The sequence below is a fragment of the Tetranychus urticae genome, chromosome 1 (genome assembly GCF_039701765.1).
Source record: "Tetranychus urticae isolate SD_2017Ah chromosome 1, NJAU_TeUrti_SD_1.0, whole genome shotgun sequence".
Classification (NCBI taxonomy): Eukaryota; Metazoa; Arthropoda; class Arachnida; order Trombidiformes; family Tetranychidae; genus Tetranychus; species Tetranychus urticae.
Window position 1 is genome coordinate 13,026,138 of NC_142958.1, and position 20,759 is coordinate 13,046,896.

The 20,759-nt window shown below is 32.0% G+C and overlaps 2 protein-coding genes across 3 annotated transcripts in view; one reads left to right on the top strand and one right to left on the bottom strand.

Annotated features, from left to right (window-relative positions):
- Window positions 1–852: 852 nt before the first annotated feature.
- LOC107361060 (lysosomal acid lipase/cholesteryl ester hydrolase-like) lies at window positions 853–2,885 on the bottom strand. The gene is made up of 4 exons (XM_015927787.3): window positions 2,239–2,885; window positions 2,092–2,181; window positions 1,436–2,011; window positions 853–1,097 (listed from the first exon to the last, which is right to left on the bottom strand). Exons 1-4 carry the CDS (start codon window positions 2,696–2,698, stop codon window positions 970–972), a joined length of 1,254 nt encoding a protein of 417 aa, XP_015783273.2. The 5' UTR covers window positions 2,699–2,885; the 3' UTR covers window positions 853–969.
- A 1,929-nt stretch (window positions 2,886–4,814) lies between these two features.
- Window positions 4,815–20,759, top strand: part of LOC107361387 (protein turtle-like) — a 163,946-nt gene continuing 148,001 nt past the window's right edge. The window contains exon 1 of one of the 2 annotated variants that reach the window (XM_089266835.1): window positions 4,815–5,318. The gene's annotated coding sequence lies outside the window, so the exon portion shown is untranslated. The remainder of the gene's footprint in view (window positions 5,319–20,759) is intronic. The other variant, XM_015928210.3, reaches the window with a different exon arrangement.

Sequence of the window (20,759 nt, forward strand, 5' to 3'; positions counted from 1 at the left end):
ATTTTTGTATTCTTCTTGAGTTTCCGCTTCTCATTTGTCACCGTTAATCAGGAATCATCAATGATTTGCTGGATTAAGCCATTATTTGTTGAGTGTCTATCGGTAAAGAGTGAAGAGGTTTAATCTTCAATGTATAAAAGCTTTTTATCAGAACTATTGAGCTGTAACTTGTAAACAAACAACTTGACAATTTCAAACGTATCGGCTGATTATAAGCTTATCGACCTGTCAGGTTTAAAAGCCTTTAAATGCTGATGCATTCTATTTAATTATTCATCTCGTGTAATCACTTCTGTCGAACCATCTTTATATTGATATGGACCATACTCATTTCACCTTGAATCCACTTTTATTTTGTTCAGCTAGTTAATGCAGTTCATCATGGCACCATCATTCGAGCTTGGTATCAAAATGATCCAGAATTAATGGTATGAAGAACATGATTATTATTTAAGTGAAAATGTACATTAATCAAAGTGATCCTGATGAAGCAGTTTCAGCAACATAAGATAATGACTGATTGGAATACTTCAGAGAAACGATACAACTATGATAATCCAATGGTTTCCAAGCAAACCGAATCTTCCAATTGTATCACGATCCGTTTTAACCTATGGCTGTGACCAAGTCTGCATCTATTCCTATAACTAAACACAGTTTAGTGGAATAAGATTGATTGAAATCCTGCGAATAGAATTTTGAATTTTGAAAACCAAATTCAATCCCTAAAAGTACTTTTTGGAAACTCGATTTGCACGAAACTCTGAAATTGTAAAAAACCAAATTGATGTTTGTTTTCTCACTTTTTACATTTAATTGAAATGATAAATTAGGCTACAATCGGTAAAAAAATAGTGATGCAAAGAAAAAAAAAGTTTACTCTTAAATCAAGTTAAAGCCATGAAATGAGAAAGTTTTTGATCAAAAGTTGAGAGACTCTGTGTTTTCAATGAAAAAGAACCAAATGAATCAAGGATTGTACTTGTCCAACATTCCAGCGATCGGACCATTAACCAGAGTTCCAATATTTTTAGACATGAAATAGTCCAAATGGTCAAAAGTTTTGTCTTGAATTACATGATCATAAATGGTGGGAACTACGAATAAATGGAAAGGCAAAAAATGCATAAATTAGTCAATGATAAAAGTAATTATTAATGAACATTGGGTTGAAATTGAATGGTTAAACACTGGTAATTCACCGGAATGATGATGAATGATAAATAATAGCGATAACAGAAATTGTTGTTCTTATCGACCCTGAACAATAGACATTCACTCACAAAGCCTTCACTTTACGATTCAATTGCTATTCAATATCAATATCAAAGTCAAGTTGAACATAAAACTTTAGATCGGGTTGCAGTTAATCAGCAGAAAAGAAGGCGAATCACACCTTCAATTGTTGATTAAATAAAAGTAGCTTTTCTTTTACCTGAAGTAAGAAGTGATTTAAGAAGCGTAATATCTGCTGGATCAGCTGAATGGTCACCAATAGAATGCACTAAGTATAGATCGTTTGTAACCACTTTTCCCAGATCGTAGAGTGGCGGTGAAGTTGAATTGTATTTGATTAAATTCTTTGTCTTTCCAAAGTCGAATTTGGCAAAATTCTTATTCTTTATCAACTGAACAAGATGTAAAATGTCCCAGCAAGAAGTACCAGAAGGAATGTGTGACATAAAGACGGGAATTCGATCAGGATCGACTTGATTTTTATTGATACTCAACAAATTAAAGGTAACAAAATTGCACACAATCTTCATGATTGGACTTTCCTCACAAAATGAAAATTGCTGTCGACCAAAACATTCCCCTCCTCTGTTCATCACATAGTTCATTACCAGGGGAGACTCGAGGATGGATTGATAGGGAAGACCAGCATAATTGTCGAGTCGAACTGCTGGAGCAATGTTGATGATTGGAACCACATTTGCCGAATATTCGGGCCACTCGGATAAAAGCCCAAAAATCGTAGTTCCACCTTGAGAGTAGCCAATGTAACCAACAGCTAAAAGAAAAATATCAATAAATATTATCATGCAATCCATTTTTAGGTGAAAATAAAAGTAAAAAAGAAAAGGTTCATACTTTGCTCAGTTTGGTTCATGATGAGTTCAAAAGTTGCTGGAAGATCGATTAAGGCCATTTGATCCCAAGTAAATTGCCAATAGCTTTTATCTGTTGCAAGTCGATTTTTTAAGATTTCCGTTTGTTCTCTTCAAATTTTGTTCTTACCTGAATCAGGGTCCAGTGTGGTGTGATTTCGCGAGTACATGTTTCCTCTTGGATGGAAAAACCAAACATCGAAACCAAGATTCGCTAAAAGGAAGCCCAAGTTGTTTCCTTCTGATTCGAAATCAATCATGTTGAGGACATGGCGATAAGCAATCATTGTTTCGTTGAGGTAACCGCTGTCGGAGTTATCGAGAAACTCGGATCCAGAACAAAGAAGGCCACATTGAAGGAGAATTGGTTTTGGTTTTCCTGGAATGTATTTTCTGCTCAACGGATTGATCATTCGATGAATGCCCAAAATGTAACCGTCTCGAGTTGTCACATAGTGCGGTTCATGGATGAAGCCTCTTGAGGTTATCAGATCGCCAATCGTTAGACCAACATCGGAACTGTTTTGAGTTGCATGGACAGATCCATGAAAAACACCGATAAAGCTAATAACTATGAGTAAAAGTGTCATCTTTGTAACGTTTCCACAGCAAGTGCAGTAAACTTCAACTCATCAAAATAAGTACACAGAAGTAAAACAAGGTTTAGTGAGAGTCAAGGAGAAAATTCATTTAATGATAAAAGAATTTCTTTTTTACATTCAATTGGATAAATGGCACAAATGAACAGTCTTTTAGTCTTCAATTGTAATGCGATGGAAAAGGGAATAAAATCAAATCTGTTTTTTTACCGTAAACGTAAATTTCGCAGATAAGTTTTGCTTTCAATCGTTATCTTCAGTACTTGTTACTGAATTTTATCGTCATTTTCACCTGATGCATTTCATTATGTAAATATGGGAAACAATGGATTGATTCATTAATGTGAATATCTTTGAGTTCATTTCCAGTTCCTTCACAAATAAAATCTGTCATTGGAAAAAAAGATGAAATATCAAAATGAAACATCAAGTCAACATGTAATTTGAATCTGATGATCGCAATGGAAAAGTTGACTGCTTCATTCTGGTTTCAATAGTAGCTGATTACATGGTGCTTCTTTATTGTATTAACAATGCTGATTCCCGGTGATAAGATGGTTACAATGAATTACACAATTGTTTGATGAGGCAAACATTTGCGGTTAAATGGACAGAGATTGCTATTAATGCATCAATTCAATCTGTGCATCAAGGGAAACAAGGAAGAGAGGAAAACGAAAAAATAAAGAAATGTAAAATTCGAATTCAATTTTCCTCGAGTAAATTTAAAGTCAATTTAGAGGCTCAGTGATACTAATGATCAATCATATTGTTTACCCCATTTATACCAGTTTAGTAACCAGGATTTGACGAGCTTAATCATAAGTGCCTTAGAATCCCAAGCTTAGTTGATTCATACATTAATGACTGACTTGCTAAAATATTGACTATTGATAAACTCACCAACTAGTGAACTTACTGAAAAATTTAAAGCTTCAGTAAGGAATAGAAATGAGAAAAGTCAGTTTTCACGGAATCTTCGCTCTAACCATTGACCCATTGGGTCGACTGGTTTAATTGATTCATTTTAAGCGAAAAACTAAAGTGAATCCAATAATAATCGAATCTTGAGGAGTGAAGAAATTTCTTTCGATTAGGACTTTTTTTAGGTTTTAGTGGCGTGAAAAAAAGTCCATTGATGGAATTAAAATTTCATGACGAATAGTTTTCGAGAAAATCCCTGTGTTCAAAGTTACAACTTCGATCACCTTTTTGTAGGTAGATACATTTTCCTTATTCTTGTGATGTTTTAAAAGATTATTGCTGATTCAGAGGTTAATTGTAAATCTCTTTTACACTTAAATGTGTCACATCATAGCCCACTCCTTGGCGATGAAATTGTTTTTTTTTATCATCGCTTGTCTAACATCACATTGAATGTATCAACTTCCTGTCATCAATATTCGTTGGAAAAGGAAAACAAGCTAAGAATTGATTGTTCGACAATTTTTAAAGTAAAACATGAAAATGGTGTCGAAAACTTATTCATACCGGAGATTAATCTCCTGAGTAATAAAATGATTTTATTGGGATAAGAGGAAAAGAAAATTGAATGAGATTGTTCAGGGAATCAATCGGAAGTGTGGGAGTGACAAGAGTGCTAAAACTGACGAGAAAAGACAAGAATAGAGAATAGACAAAAAGCGTTCAATGCCACTCTATCCAATTAAAGGGTTAAATTATCAACAATTTTGATTTTTAGTAAAATGTCAAGAGCATTAGGTTAATCAGATGCAAAGCAGGGCCAAGTTTTTGATAACTTCAGCAAACTCCAAGATTTTCTTCGAATTCAGTAAAAGCTCTGTTTATTTTTCATGGATCGAGTTGAAATTTGAGACATTTTCCGTTAGCGAACCAGTCAAGTGTTGAGATAACAATCTTGACTCGAAAAGTATTTAACAGATTTAACCGCGAAACACCAATCCAACAAATTCTGAATCAATTTTGTCCTCATCATTCATTTCGAAAATGAAGTTCTTCGAAAAAGCATCAGATGGCATGATTATGTTACCATGATGACATGAACCCAAGTCGCAAGGACATGTTCAGTAAACTCAAAGGTAATTCCAATTCTTTATTTCATACTTTCATTTGGAAGGATAAAAACCATTTCAGTTGAGATAAAGTCGAAACTGAAAAGGATTAGAAGAAGAAAAAAACAAAATTTTCTATTTGGTGATTTGTCATTACATCAAGATATAAGACTAAACAAGGCAACATCAATTTCACCTTTATCCACAAATCGTTGAAACAATATCAATTAGTGTTGGATCAAAAGTTTGACCAAAGTAAATGAAATTTTGTGCGACAACAAACTCGTGACAAAAGCACCCAACAACTGAAAAACTAAACGAAACTAATCAACAACTTAAAGCATCATTTAAATGCATTCATCATTGCATTGGATCATCAAATTGATTACTTGCAAAGGATAAATTAGATAGTGGAATAGTACAGAAGAAAAGGAGAATTCATTTGATTGGAAAAGTGTTGAGTGAACTTTCAGTGTGAAACAAGTGTCAAGTGTCAATTGTTATTGGATTGATCAACTAGTGTACAAATTGAAGGAATAAAAGTATTCAAGGAAAAAAAGTCAATTGCAACTTTTGGAGTAAGTAAAAGTTTACAGATTTTCCAATTCTGTTTATTGGATCGCCTTAGAGAAGATGAGAAACACGAAAAGAATAGAGTTGATCGAAAAGGGTTAAAAGTGGAAGATGGAAAGGCCATTATCATTAAATCAGGAAATTCAATTACAAATTATTAGAGTCTAATTATTTTGTCGTTAAAACTGTTAATACGTTTGGGTTAAGTGTGTTCGTGTTCATCTCGACACTTGAAGTTTACTTCAATATAATCTCATTTTGCCTGCCTTTAACCTTTTATCATGATTATTAGAGAAAGAGCAACATGAAACTGAGTAAAAAAACAAGAGCAAAGAGACTAGACAGAAAAGGATGCAACAGAAATTAAGCTCAATAAAAGAGAGAAGAGCAAGTTGTCTTCATCGTCAGCATTCATCGTTAATGACAAGCCATTAACTAAAGAGATTAAATAAACCATTTTAAATAGCATTCACTATTAAACATCAAACCTGTCAACATGACTATCATTAAGGGAACATGAAAAAAATGTAAATATTTATTAATTGCTAAACCATTGTTTTAGCTTTCAATTTTTCAGATTCTCGTTCGATCCGTGAAACCTCATTTATCAATAAATCATTATCGAATAAAAGTCGCAAATATTTTCGCGCCAATTTTTCAAGCAACAATATTTTCCAAGGAAAATTGAAAAGCGCGCTCCAAGTAAAGTTTACATAGAAACCTTATCTTCCTTTAATTTCCCAACTGTAAGATTGACTGTTACATGTGTTTAAATGTGTGCAAATGCTTATTGTTCATGATTAGTGCCACTCATTTAAAATCAATATTGATTCTCCATGTTAATGTACAGGGCATTTCAGCTAATTTTACCGTTTTAAATTGGCTATATCTTTGCTCCTGAGTGGACTTGAGGTGTGATATTTTGTTTATGCAAATTTGGGCGATACTCAATTGTCATATTTCAAGGTCAAGGTGATTCAAGGTCATTGCGTTATTTGACCTCTGACTAATATTTGGAGGTCATTTTCTGAGAGCGCTAGAATTTTTATATTGTTTGATGCTTGCTACGAGTTGGTATCTCGCACCGTTGGAAAGATAAATGCATTTTTCTCAAAACCAATTGATCAACACATCAATGCGTAAACCCTCATATCATTTGACCAGAATAAGTTATGAACATGTCACAAGCATAAAACAATATAAAAATTATCAAACTGTCAAACAAGATTCTGATCAGTTCTAATTGCTTCAAATATTGCTTTCATACCTGAAAAGCTGAAGAGTTTTTTAAATTCTTTTGACTTGGGATTGAAAATTACACTGGGTCACTCAATCGATGGAGTTTTGCTCGAAAATTGATTTTCAGAAGTTGGCTTTTAGAAGAAACAATTTCAATCAGAAAAGGATTTCACAAATTGATTTCAATCTCATTGGTTTCATTTGATTTTTGTCATTTCTCTTTCATTTCTAGTCAATTACCGATTTGAAAATAATGGAAAGATTTGGCTAATTTTTCATCTTTTGCCGGCAACTTTCATCAAATTTGATCATCTAATTGTACTTTACATTTACAAACGAAAAAGTAAAACATTGTTTCCCGAAAATTGAATTGATCAAGATAAATGAAATTTGGTTCATTCTTTTATTGATTTGATTTTGTTTGAGTAAAATGTAAACTTGAAACAATAACCTTTTTTCATGTTGATTTTGGTTTTTCCTTTCAGATTTTCCCGAGTTTCCATTTTTACCAATTTCATTTGACGTTTTCCTTTCATCTTTTCTATTCCATTGGCATTGGCCTTTTTCATCTTGAAACTTTACTTTTTTTTGTCGATGTTAATTCAGAATAATGTTCACAATAATGATAAGTGAGATACACAATTTAATGATGATGATAATAATGACAATGATGATCAGATAATATTAAGAATAAACCATAAAAAGGAATCATTGGGAACCACGAATCATTCAATTTGCCTGGAAAACAATCAAACCGTTAAGAAGACTCATGAGATTCATTTTACTTTCTACATTTGATTGGCTCTGATGATAAATAAATCGATGAAACCTAAATTGTTTTTCATGTTTTCTTCTTTCTTCTTTCTTTTCTCTTTTCTTCTTTTTTTTCATTTTGCATCATCATCATTATCATCATCATCATGAGCCAGTTTCCCTCTCTGATTGGCTAATGCACTTTTATTGTCATCCTTTTGCTGCTTCGCCTGATAACGTGATAATAATAATAAAATAATCTGATATGCTTATTATGAAGAGCATCTTCCGATGAAGATGATGATAGTAATAATATGTTTATCAAGTGATATTCAATTGTTAACAAACAAATGAATACGAATAATGAGTCGATTAAATCTTTTAATGCCATCAACTGATTATCGGGTTGAGAAGAGAAAACAAAAATTGAATTTAATCGAAAATTTAGTCTTCGAAAAAAGAACATCAAAATTGCAACTTTTTTTTACATGGAAATGCAAAGTTGAAAAGTAAAACTCGAAACGACATTATTGATCAATTTATGATTGGCTCACAGTTTATTTACAAAATGATATTTTGCTTTTCAATGAGAAACTTGAACTTGAATGTTTTCTGGTTAAGTTTGTTGCTCGAAAGTCGAGATCGATAATCAGTTGAAATGTTGATTGTTATTAACATTGAACTTGAAAAGTATGAAATGGCTTTTCAGTTTTGTTAACTTGCTATTTTTGGTTCAACATTAAATGTTTCAATTTTTCAATTCTTTGCAAACAGATTTAGAGTCAAGTTTGACTTATTGATTTTTTTACTCGACTCGATAAGTCTGTTTCTTTGATGGCTAATGAGGATAATTTTGTGGTTGTAATGCTTGCTGATTGAGTCAACACTTGCACTGTTTCTTGTCATCGATATGAAACACATCGAACCGTGGAAAGAGTAATTAAAGAGTGGGATTGAAGGAAACGAAGGAAATGTTCTGAGAAACAAATCAATTGAGATAATGACAGATTCAAATGTCTAGACATGAGATTCACTCGAGTCAACAATGAATCCCGTTGATAATAGCATTAACATTTTGTTGTGTAATGACAAGACAATCGAATCAATAGAAAAAAGAACGAGAGCGAAAAAAATAAAATTTCAATTTCTATTCTGTTTACTTCGAAAATTCAAAGTTGCTCAAGTAATCATGAGATTAAAAGATGAGACAAAAGTCAAGAAAAATTTTTCAATAAAATATTCGAATTAAATCTTTCGATTGCAACTGAAAGGCAAGACTCGAGTTAATCATTTATCATCAACAGAACTCACACAAAGTTCCAAAATTTTATTCTCATTCTCACACCTTTTACTTTGAGACTTTTTCGCCTTTTCTTTCATTAATTTACGCCAATGATTGATGATTGTCTTTGAATAAGGTAAAGGTAAAGAAGAAAAAAAGCCTCAAATTCATGTTCTTTTAATGATCGTTTTTTATCCTCATTACAATCATCATTCCAGATTTTCATATCATCATGATACCATGCTGAACATGTGCAAGTTGATCTAAAATTCTCACAATATCATGTTAATCAAGTTGCTTTCATTTTCAACTTCGAAAGCAAAGAATCGAAATCATTGCTTATCACGAAGATGAAATGTTATGGTAATGATTTGGAGGCGTCTTTGTTTCAATGCTGAAACACTTTACAACCTTTATTCAAAACAAAGTAATTTTTTGCCTCAAAAAGCAACTTTCATTAAGAGTTGAACAAACAATGATTGAATCGGCCTTTGATCGATATTTTGAAGGTTCAGGTAAATAGAAAAGCAAATAATGGTTAAAAAATCGATTTGTTTTGCTATTTAGATTTTCTTCATTTCTCAAGTTTAAATGTCATTTTCGAATCATGACTCGAAGTTGTACTTTCTATGATGCTAATTCCTGCTTGGAACGCAAAAGTTGTTTTTGCAATTAGTTGAAAAGTTGAATTCGACGAGGAAAATCATGCGATTCTCGACTTTCGATCGACTTAAATTTGACATTTGATTTGATTGGAAACTCAAAAGTTCAATTTAATTCTCGAGCTTATTAGATCAAACACTTTCAATATTTCCATAGTCAAAATATTCTGTTTATCACTGAATTTTATTTCATTTTTGTTTTCAAATGTAAAGTTGAAATGATAAATTTCTTTATTCATCATGTTTGGTTTCTCATGAGGATTCGTTTCACCAACAATTGAAAAAACGTTGGAAAACCTACAGAAAAAAAGTTTCCCAAGGTAAACTTGTTGTTGAAAGTGTTGCAGACAAAAAAAGACTAAAATTGATCAAAATTGAAATCTTGAATGAATTGAATTTTCTATTCGTTTCTTCTTTTTTTGTATGAATCAACAAAACAGCGAAATCGAACAAAGTTTTAAAAAGTTGATGAATATGTGAGAATTGAAAAGTTGCAGGTAAATTCAGTAAAAGAAAAGTGAAGTGAAATAGTTTCAATGTAATTTATTTAATGGATACTCAAGAGAATTAGTGAAAACTCGGAATAAAATACAAAAAATAACTCCATTTATCACTCATTGTTAAAACGAATTTTATGAAAATACAAATTTTCACCACTCAACTGTTGGTTGTTAATATCAAAACTCGGCAATTAGCAAAATTACTTTGATTTTCAAGTTTCATCAAATTGTGAATTTGAATTTTGACAGATGCAAAGTTGAACTTTATAATGAGATGAACACAAAATTTGTTTAATCACTGAAATGCTATTAATAGATTTACTGTTTTAGTCAATTTTTCACATGAATGAAATGAAAAAATCTTCGAAGTGATCAGACTCAGATGTCAAAATTCGTATTCATCAGGAATCATCACAATGACCGAAATTGAACTCTCCATGTGTCATCATGACCAGAACAGTGTCTTTAGAGACTGGAAATTTTCTTTGCTTTTCCATTCCCTGTTTCCTTTGAAAAAGTTGAAAAAAGGTAAAGCAAAAAACTTGAAGTTTCTAATAATTTTGAGACAAAAGGTTGTGACTCGAAGAAAAATTTGATACTCTTTTATCAAATTATGAAATTTTATTGCAAAATGGTGAACCGAATATAAGCTCATTATATTGATTGATTTCAGTATTGATTTCAAGCTTGTGTTGATAATAATCTTGCGAGAAATAAAATCTGGAAAGAGTAAGTAAAGGAGGTGAAAATGTGTGCATTGATAAAAGGCACAATAAGGAGTTAAGGAGTGAAAGATGGTTGATTGCGAATGAATGAGATGACAATGAAGAATGTGAATACAAAAAGCAAAAAGCAAAAGATAGTTTTTTAGACACGAAAATAGTCTCAATAATGAATCTAACTTGCTATAATTTGCAAGAGTTAAGTTTTCACTCTACTTCACATTCATCTTCAAATGTCTTTTACTCATGAAATGATAACTTTCATTTCATGTTTTCTCAACTCCAACTTCAATGACAACAGTTTTTATCAGAAAATTTATATTTTTGACTGAAAAATTTTGATCGGATTGAAGGGAAGTAAAAATGAAAGGAAGCAAAAAGCAATAGTAAATAGGAAAAGAAGTCAGTTCTTCATGAAAGGTGAATTGATTTCTGATGAAAGTCGATAATGATTCCATAATTTAATAATTGATTCATTCCATGTTATAATTGATTGAAAAGAGAATGTAAAATCATTAACGATGGATGAACACAATAACTCAGCTTTTGAATCTTCTAAGGAGACAAAATGACCGTGAAAAAGTTACTTTCATTTGTTTAGCTTGCTATTTATCAACTCATTACTCGACCATGATGAATGACGTTGATGCTTTGTTTTGTCTTTAAACAGTTTTTCCATGCTAAATATTACTATGAATATTTTTCTTTGGATAAAAAGCCGAAAATAATGAATATAAACACTTAAACCAATAAAAACTGTCAAAGTCTCGATAAATCAATCTTTCCTCTTCATCATTTCCATAAAAAAATTTAAATGAAAAAATCAATTTTTGTATTTTTTGCTTTCCTGAAACTCATTTTTTACATCCAGGCCAATGCGAAAGAGTGCATTGAGCAGCCCATAAGTAGCAAACTTAAGAGTCTAATCGTCGTTTGGCCATTCTTCTCTCCTACCTCTGCACCTTCGTCTTCATAATCATCTTTGACCTTTTCATCGGAATTTTCATAATTTTCAAGGAATCAAAACATTAATAAGATGTTTGGACGACCGACTAAATGATTGGTTTGTTCAATCAAATAAATATTGGCCCGACCTAAAACAGCCTAAGCATTGTGAATGCTTCCATCTCTCGTTGCAAGCTGCCAGCCAGATTTTCTTGGACTTTTGAAACGAATTCCAATTCCAACGTTTACCAATAATATCTTTCTCAACGACTGTGAAAAATAAGATACCAATTTTGAAATTGGATATCCAATTTAAGAAGAGAGAAAATGTTCTCTGCAATTTTTTGATAATTTTTTTTCTGTACATTCAGTCACCAGTAGAGATATTGCTGTGATTCATTTTGAGCCATTTTGATTTATGGTCATCTCATTGAGGTTCATGTAAAGTCAAGAGCAACAGTAACATCATCAGCATCAACAATGACAACCAGGCAGCTCATTAGGATTGACAGTGACAATCACTGGGAATAGTCCTTATGAATGTTGTCTTCTTTCTTCTTCCTTCTCCTTTCCTCCATCATCATCATGAAAATCCTCAATTCTGTTGGATACAATCTTTTCACTCCTGTGAATCTCTGAAGTGTCTGTTCTTTTTTCCATTCTTTCCTGCGTTCCTTGACAATTGTATTTTTTAACCATTTTTTTCCTGACTTTTTGAAAAATGACGAACCAAAAAGAAATGAAAGGCAAAAGCAGAGAAACCAAGTTTTGACTCGATTCAATCATCAAATGCATCATGCACTATTCCAAACTCTTCAACTCTCACTATGGTGCAACATACCTTTATCATTTCCAACAATCAAATTCGAATTTTGCTCTTTTTTTCTATTCTTTATTCAAAAGTTTTTGCTTCTTGAAGCATTCAAAGAGATTTTGCAAAATGGTAAAAAAAAAGTTTAAATGATGTCAATTACCTGGTCAAGTTAATTGAAATTTTACGTTAAACTTTTTCCTCCCAATCAACGTCAGTTTCTTGTGCAGTCCATTGTCATTTTCCGGTAAATTATTTCATGTTAAACTCGTTTGAATAAAACGCAAAATGCTGTTAAAGTTGAAAAGTTTACCATTTGTTGACATTTGTTCACCAACATTCTGACAAACTAATTGAAATGCTATTAATTTTATTTGTATTTTTTCACACATTTGTAAGCCTTTTCTCATGTCTAGCAACTCTTTTCCTCTAATTGTTGTACTTCTTGTCAGCCACTTGAACAACATTTTTGCCTTTCCATTGCCAACTCACTTGGCTCGTTTCATGACATGAAACTTGGGATTGATGAAAAAGACAAAAATACTTGGAATTCTCTTGAAATATTTTCACCAAATAATTGTCGATAATTAATGTACTTGACATGTAAAAAGCTACAATTACAACATTAATCAATTGCCTTGTATTTACTTGGTTCATAACACTGTGAAAAGGAAAAGAAAAGGAAGAAACATTTTTTTCTCCAAAAAAGATTGTTCTGCAAAAGACAATTCCATCTAATGGATAGATTGTTGAAATACCAATGTGAAAGTTTATTTGTGTTTTATTATCAATCCAAATATTGACTGGGAGTAAAAGATGTAAAAGATGAAAATCAAGAGTCCAAGGTGTGAGACTTAAAGGTCACGAATTTGTGACCAAAAAGGATGATTGAAGATGGAAAATGAAGTAAAATGAATTTTCTGCAAAACCATGGAAGCATCATGTTGCAACATTGATTAACTTGCAACTATTGAATCTACCGACAAGAAAAGGAAAAAAAGTCAAACTCGAATTTTCTTTTCGACAAAAGCAGTTATGGAATTTTTCACTTTCTTTTTCATTCCATTGTGTAAACATTATCTGATTAAGATTTGATAAGTTTTCATTTTCTTGTAATTTCAAAGTTCTCCAGTATTGATACCTGAAAGGTAAATGAAGAATAGATTTAGAAAAAGAGAAAAAATGAAGCTAAAAGAGGCACTTTTTGCTTCTTTCAATGTTGATGATGATGATGCTAAAAGACAGGTGAAAAGAAAGTCGAAAGTGAAGAGGAAAAAAATTGATGCAATTTCATCTGATTACCTCGTAAATCTTGTTGCGAAAATTTCACTTCGTTCTTTGTTCATCTTCACCTCCTGATCACAGCATTTGCTATTCACGGTTAATGTGTTTGCTTCAAGACAAACATTGTTCAATCTTTTAACCCAATATACTTTACCCATTTACCTGTGCCAATCTTGAATTATATCGTTTCATTAGACATTAAAGGAAACATTTTTCATTGCAACCTTTTTGCTGCTTCTTTGCCTGTCGCCAAATATTTCACGTAAAGTTCATTTGTAAGTTTCCTTTATGCTATCAAAAGCATTGTTTTTCCCATTTTTCATGAGTTTGGAAAAAGATTAGAAAATTTTGAATTTCTCATAATTTTCGAGCAAATATTAAGTCGAGAAAAGTCTTGTTGAGCGAAATTTTTAAAGACTTTTTTTCGTCACGAATTATGAGCATTCACGTTTTTCAGTTATGAATTGATAAAGATTGGAATCGATGGGGAAAAGCTTTCTATTCCCATTGAACTTTGTTGAACTGAAAGTTCACATTTATCATGATTCTTTTGTAACCATGGTTAACCTCATTCCAAATGAAAATTGAATATACTTTTCAATTTGGAGGTTCCGATCAACTAGATACTTTTAAGAACATCAATCTCGCCATTTGAATGAGAAAAGGTTTTTTCAAGCAAAATTTCAAATTTTTCCCTCTTCTCCTCAAGTTTCACCATTCAAAATCCATATTTCAACATTTGAATCATTTCTCATTTTTTTGTCTATTCCATTCTTTCAATTTCACTTGCCCGAGTTTGATAAATGTCAACATTATTTAATTGATAACTTTATCAACATCTAAACATGCTTCGAATTTATTATGCGGATCAAGAGAAGAGAAAAAAGTGCGCAAAAGAAAATCAGTTTAACCGGAAGTTATAAATAGCTGAGTGTATATAATAGATTGAAGATATTTGTTTCCAGTGAAAAATGTATCAAATAAATTACTCGAAGGGAAAAGGTTCTGAAAATGAAAGAAAATAACAAAAAAAGAGAAATATTGAACAGAAAGAAAGAGAAACGGATAATTCATTGTTTATCTATTAGGGCTGGGAGTGAGTCTGGGAGTTGAACTGGGATTGAAAATTTATTTGCTAAGTAAAGGGAATTGAGAGAAAAGGGCAAAAAAGTTTTCACTTTTTTTTTCCTTTGCATTTCTTTCTCTGTTGTGGAAATACAAGAGTTCAAAATTATTCCCAAGTTTATCATTATTTTAAGCTTCTGTGGCTTGAATTTGAAATTATTTGTTTTTCCAACTTGTTTCAGTGTTTCTTTGTTCTTGGTGTATTCATTTTCCCTTTCACCAAATAATATTCGCATCGACGATAATTTGTCTTTCCAATGGTTCGAGTTGCCTACCAATTGTAAAACTCATGACTTTCAATCATTCAACACTTTTCCACTCTGTTATTGTCAACACGGAAAAGAAATTGTTTCTTTGTTTCTTTACCAAGAAACAGTTCTTAGTTACTTTTTTTGCTGGTGAAAACATGAGGTTTACATTTCAAGATGATTACATGCTTGGAATTGAATGAAATTAGCTTTTTTCTAGTTTAACTTTACAGTGACATTTTATCATTTCTCAGTTGAAAAATTATTTAAACCTTTTTTTCTTGTGTTTTATTTTCAAAGGTGATACAAGCCATTTAATTAGTTTTGTTGCACTTTTTTGTCTTCAATCTTTTCCAGGAAAAGTTCCGTATTGGTAGAGTTTACCTTTTTTCTTTTTCGCCGCATTCAATTGTTAACAAGTTTCATTTCAATTTGTTACTCAAAACTTATCTTGGTTAGATTAAATTTAGCCTTTTGTTTGTCAAGAGTTGACAATAAAAAAGATTTCATCTGTAAAATTGTTCAATTCAACGTTCATCAAACTTGCATTGTTTTATCTTTAACATTTTGCCAACAAGGTTGTGTAGTTTCTGATCATTCAATATCATTGATGAATCTTTTTCTTTTAAGCATTCGATTAGTAATAACAATTGCAGCTGGAAATGACACCTGAAGCTTTGCATTCAATCAACTCATCAGATGACTTCATTTTGATGGATCAAGTTTGCATAAATATTATGGTATTAGACTGAACAATTGGTAGTTGGCTTCGTCTATTAAAAGTAGGCGCTAAGTGAAACCACATTTGTGGTTAGCATAAAAGTGTTTAAATTATGTTTTAATTCGCCAAATTGGTTCAGAAACAATTATGAAAAGAGCCATTCATTTTCCAAGAAAAATTCTTCAAATGGAAATAAAAATTGTTCACTTTCTCATCAAAGAAAACTATCAAACTGCAATCAATAACTAAGCTAACTTCATCTCATGCATGACCTGCCAGTCTGATCTTTATGTATTCTTGCATCGCAAAGCAGAATCGAATATTTTTTTTAAATTCTACACATCAATTCAAATTCAAATTTGAACTTCGATTTCAGCGTTGACTTAACTGCAAATTGCACAATAAAACTTGTAGAACTTAAGGTTACCAGAAAATACAAAATGAAATTAATATGATGAGACATGAGTGAACATGGAAATTAATGAGATTAAAGAATAGAAACAATGCATTTATTTAAAATTCTAGAATCGTATTCAAATCAGCCGAATTGAGGCAATAATTTTTGTTTATCTTTTGAAAAAAAATTCTCTTCCTTTTTTTGCACTTTGGTTGTTGAGAATTGATGAAATTGAAAAATGGGAAAATTGTAAAACTGAGAAAGTATAAAATAGGTGAGAAAAAAGTAATTCCAAGTAAAAGGTTGAATTGTTATCTCAAAATTCAAACAGCATTTGAACGATTTGTGTATATCACAATTGACAGGTTACTTTGCACAATTGTTGAAAACTATTGATCATGTTGATGTGCTTTTTGTTTCTTTTTGCTTCTCTCTCAAGATGAAGTAACAAAGCAAAAAGTACTGAGAAATAGCCTTGAAACTCGAGTAAATAGTGAAAACCAGAGATGAAAATGATCATCAACTTGAAGACAAAGTAATCATTGAGAAACTGTGAGAAGAAGAAGAAGGAAAAAAAAATAAAACGAAATGAGATGAAGATGAAACAGATAAAGATGACAAGAACAACGAGAGACGAAAAAAGTTGCAAAAGAATCAAGCAAAAGCTGATGGTTTAGTACGTTAGAGCGATGCAACTAAAGATAAGTGTTTTAAATCAACTTTGAATCAATTTATGTTGACGTTGAATCACTTCAAGACTAGAGTGTAAAAGCAAAACATTGAACCAACGCATATTGGATAATGGATGAAAAGAAAGTGTTTAAGAAGAAAAATTTCTTAAACACTTTTCTCTTGAAATTCTTATGAAAAATTCAACGAACATCATAATTGCTCATAACTTTGCACTTTTTCAAGTTGTGATGTTTTACTGTTGTTTTTTTACTTGCAAGTTGCATTTAATAAAGATGATCAAAGCTACTTGGGTTAAAGGTTAGGTTAAGGTAACATCGAAAATGGCAATCGTCGGTCAAAAGAGGTTAAACTTGGGAAACAAAAGGAAAAGAGTTTTGAAGGAAGAAAAAACAAACTCAAAGATATTCAATTTTCTTGTTAAATAAACTCTACTTTATTCAGATTAAATTGAGATTTAGAGATTACAAATCATCAATCACAGTTTAAATAAACTCGGATTTTGCTGTTTTTACAAGAAAAGCATTTTATTCATCTTGCTGTTGCTCTACTTTGCCATTACCTTCATTTGCAACATTAATTTTCTTACTTGCTACTGGGATTTTAAACATTGATTAACCAAAACTTTGAATCTTGAAGCAAAACAATTAACATAAAACTGCCAGATTGAATAAAAAATGGCATTTTCTTGCAAATCTTGACCCGATTAAACTTTTCAATTTAATGTCACCCAATGTTTGCAAATTTGGGCAAAATATTAATTAATGAAAAGAGATGAAAATGATTGATGTTATTATATTTTGTGCTCGACAAACAAGTGAATTAAATGCCCTTTACTTTGGATGTTGTTGCATTGAAACATCACTTGATTTGGGTTAAATTGATGAATGATTAACCCAATTATCATCATTATCATTGAAAGAATTGAGATTCAATGAGAGATGATGAACAAAAAACTGATCGCAGCCAACTTTGTACTTGCAACTGATAATGATAATGAATGAAACAAAAAGAGTAAAAAAGGGAAAAAAGTTGAGTTGCAAAACATTAGTTTAATGTAATAATAATATTAACCCCAAACCATGAAAATTAATGTTCAATGTTTTGCTCTCAGTCTCTGTGCTTTAAACAATCTTTGGTTTAACAATTCCCATTGGAAACTAGAGAATAAGAGAGAAAAGAGAAAAAAATCATTTCCATCAAAACTTGATTAACATTGCATTAAGCATTTTCTGCCCTTCTATTTTAGCATTTAGTCTTCTTTTTCGCTTCTCTTTTTTCCTTTCGTTATTCCTCATTTGAATTTCATGTAAATTCCAATTGATGATGCAACTTAATTTACACATTTATTTACAATGGCTTTTGTCACAGCTTTCCATTCGTGGAAAATCGTAAAACGAAAAAGGTTGAGTATTCAACTTTTATCTTAACTTTTTTACTGCCATGCTTTTCGCATCAAAAAAGATATTATTTAATGGTTTTACTCATCTTCCAAACAAAATACTTCATAAAATGCGCATAATGATGTTATCCTTTTTGGCAATGAACTTGTTGCTTAGATGAATAGTTCTCACCTTTTATGCAGCACAATGGCTAAAAGATGTGGAAAAGGACAGTGACAGATTCTGCCTGTTGTGACGCCAAGGAAATTTTAGCGTCAATCGAAAGAGCACACTTGATTGTACAAGGAATGTTCAAAAGCTTACAGAAACTCGTGTACCTAAATTCGAAAAATAGGGAAAAATCCAATTTTCAAAATTTTTTTAAGACAATAAAGGTTTTTAGGAATGTCAAACATGTGGAAATGCATTAAAAAGTATTTTTGATAGATTTTTCAAATTTAACATGGAAAATTGAATTCGCAAGGTGGCGTAAAATTCAGAAGTCAAATGTTTCGATAATATTGGTCGGTTATAGAGAATACCATGAAAATTAAAATAGTTTTGTTCATTTTCGTCGGTCTTTTCATCTCTACAGGGCATTTCAGCTAATTTTACCGTTGTGTATTGGCAGTATCTTTGCCCCTGAGTGACCTTGAGGTAGGATATTTTGTTCATGGAATTTGGGCGATACTCAATTGTCATATTTCAAGGGCGAAGTCATTCAAGGGCATTGCGTTATTTGACCTCTAACTGATATTTAAAGGTCATTTTCTAAGAGTGCAAAAATTTACAGATTGTTTGATGTTTACCACGCGTTAGTAGCACTTACCGTTGAAAAGATAAATGCATTTTTCTTACAACCAATTGATCAACACAACAATATGTAAACATTCATATCTTTTGACCAGAATGAGTTATAAACATGTCACTAGCATCAATCAATCTGAAAAATTTTGCACTCTTACGAAATGACCTTTGGATATCAGTTAGAAATCAAATAACCCAATGCCCTTGAATGACCTTGACCTTGAAATATGACAATTGAGTATCGCTTAATTTTCCATAAACCAAATATCCTACCTCAAGGTCACTCAGGGGCAAAGATATAGCCAATATACAACGGTAAAATTAGCTGAAATGCCCTGTACAATCTTTTCAAGTCCGGGACATTGATTGTTTGGGTATATACAAAAATTGGAATTTCATCATCAGTGGTAGAAGCAAGCATTAATATAAGAATAAATATTTCGGATTTGATAAGTCTCGAGCGTTAAACTGTAAATGTCATCCAAAGATAATCGTGGAAACTCTGACAAGTCATCATCAGAAGCTTCAGCAAGTCTCTTTTTTGACATTCAAGCTTATTCTCGGGGTCCAAAATATAATTCCCGACATGATTATCTACATGTTTCCTTTTCAAAAAACTTTCAACAATCATCTTTTCATTTCATCTATCACTAATGAAACGAGGATGGTAACGGTTCAAGATTGCTCCCATGATCTTCATTCGATCATCATGTCCTGATAGAGACGTGTTTTGAAGGACATTATCTATTGATTTGAACTTAGTCTTCAGTCTTCCGTTCATAGCCTAAACAATCCACCGGATTTTTGTGGCCAAGCGAGTTTGATTGGCTTGTTGAGTCGTGAATTGCTGACGCCTTCCAGATCTTGATTTTGATGAGGCTAATGCAGGCATTAAAACTCTGTAGGGAGGAGGGTATGATTGGAATCTCTCAAACCTCTGTCCACAATAAAACAGTCGCCTCGGTGGAAGAATTACTTCATCTTCCGATCATCTCTACTGAGGATAGCATTTAAAATCCGCGCATCATTATCAGCGGCAGAGAATCCAGGAAATACATCAACAAGTTACCCATCTGGTAGGATATTAATATTTGAATATTATATTCGAACTTTTTTGGTTATAAATATAAGTTCTATCTCAAATGGTTATTAAAGTTCTCCATCTGAACAAACGCCACGGATTATATTGGTGATCATAAAGAGGATATGCCTGGTGCTGGTAACTCAATCGGAGCCATCATGTGGGATGACGAAGTGATCGAAGAAGATAAATTCACTGCTGTTGAAGATCCTGTTCAGGTGATACCTAAATACCCTGCTATCAATCGTTGGATTCTTCCTAATGCGCGCTCATTGAGGCCAACGCCTAAGCATCATCAATAATTTTTCAAAATATTAATATTGCTTATTACTGCGATGATAATATAGATGATCCTCCTGGTGCTTAAAACTTTCTGGCGTCCGTCATTCGTATCTACGGTGTCACCCTGGAAGGTCATTTCGTAATGGCACATATGTATGATTTCTATCCATATTTTTACATAATGGCTCCACCAGGTTTCAAGAAGAGCAACTACCGAACTTCCAGAAAAAATTGTAAGCCCTAGCCTTAACTGATGCCAGAAATGAGCTGATAAATGAACTTGTCCTTCAAGTTGAGCTGGTTCAAATGGCAAATATGTATGGTTTTAATAACAACGAGCAAGTGCCTCTCATCAAAATAACAGTAGCTCTTCCTAAATTGGTCAGCTCTTGAGCACGATCATTATAACGAGCTGTTTTTGGCTTTCTATCAGATTCTATTCAATGCTTTGAAAGAAACATTGTCTTTTTTATTCGTTTCATGGTTGACACCAAAATTGTTGGATTTGATTGGAT

Coding starts and splice junctions, on each gene's coding strand:
- LOC107361060 (XM_015927787.3), bottom strand. CDS start 2,698: ATGACACTTTTACTCATAGTTATTAGCTTTATCGGTGTTTTTCATGGA. Junction 2,182..2,238: donor CACACTGGACCCTGATTCAG/GTAAGAACAAAA, acceptor GACTTGCAACAG/ATAAAAGCTATTGGCAATTT. Junction 1,098..1,435: donor TAAATCACTTCTTACTTCAG/GTAAAAGAAAAG, acceptor ATTTATTCGTAG/TTCCCACCATTTATGATCAT.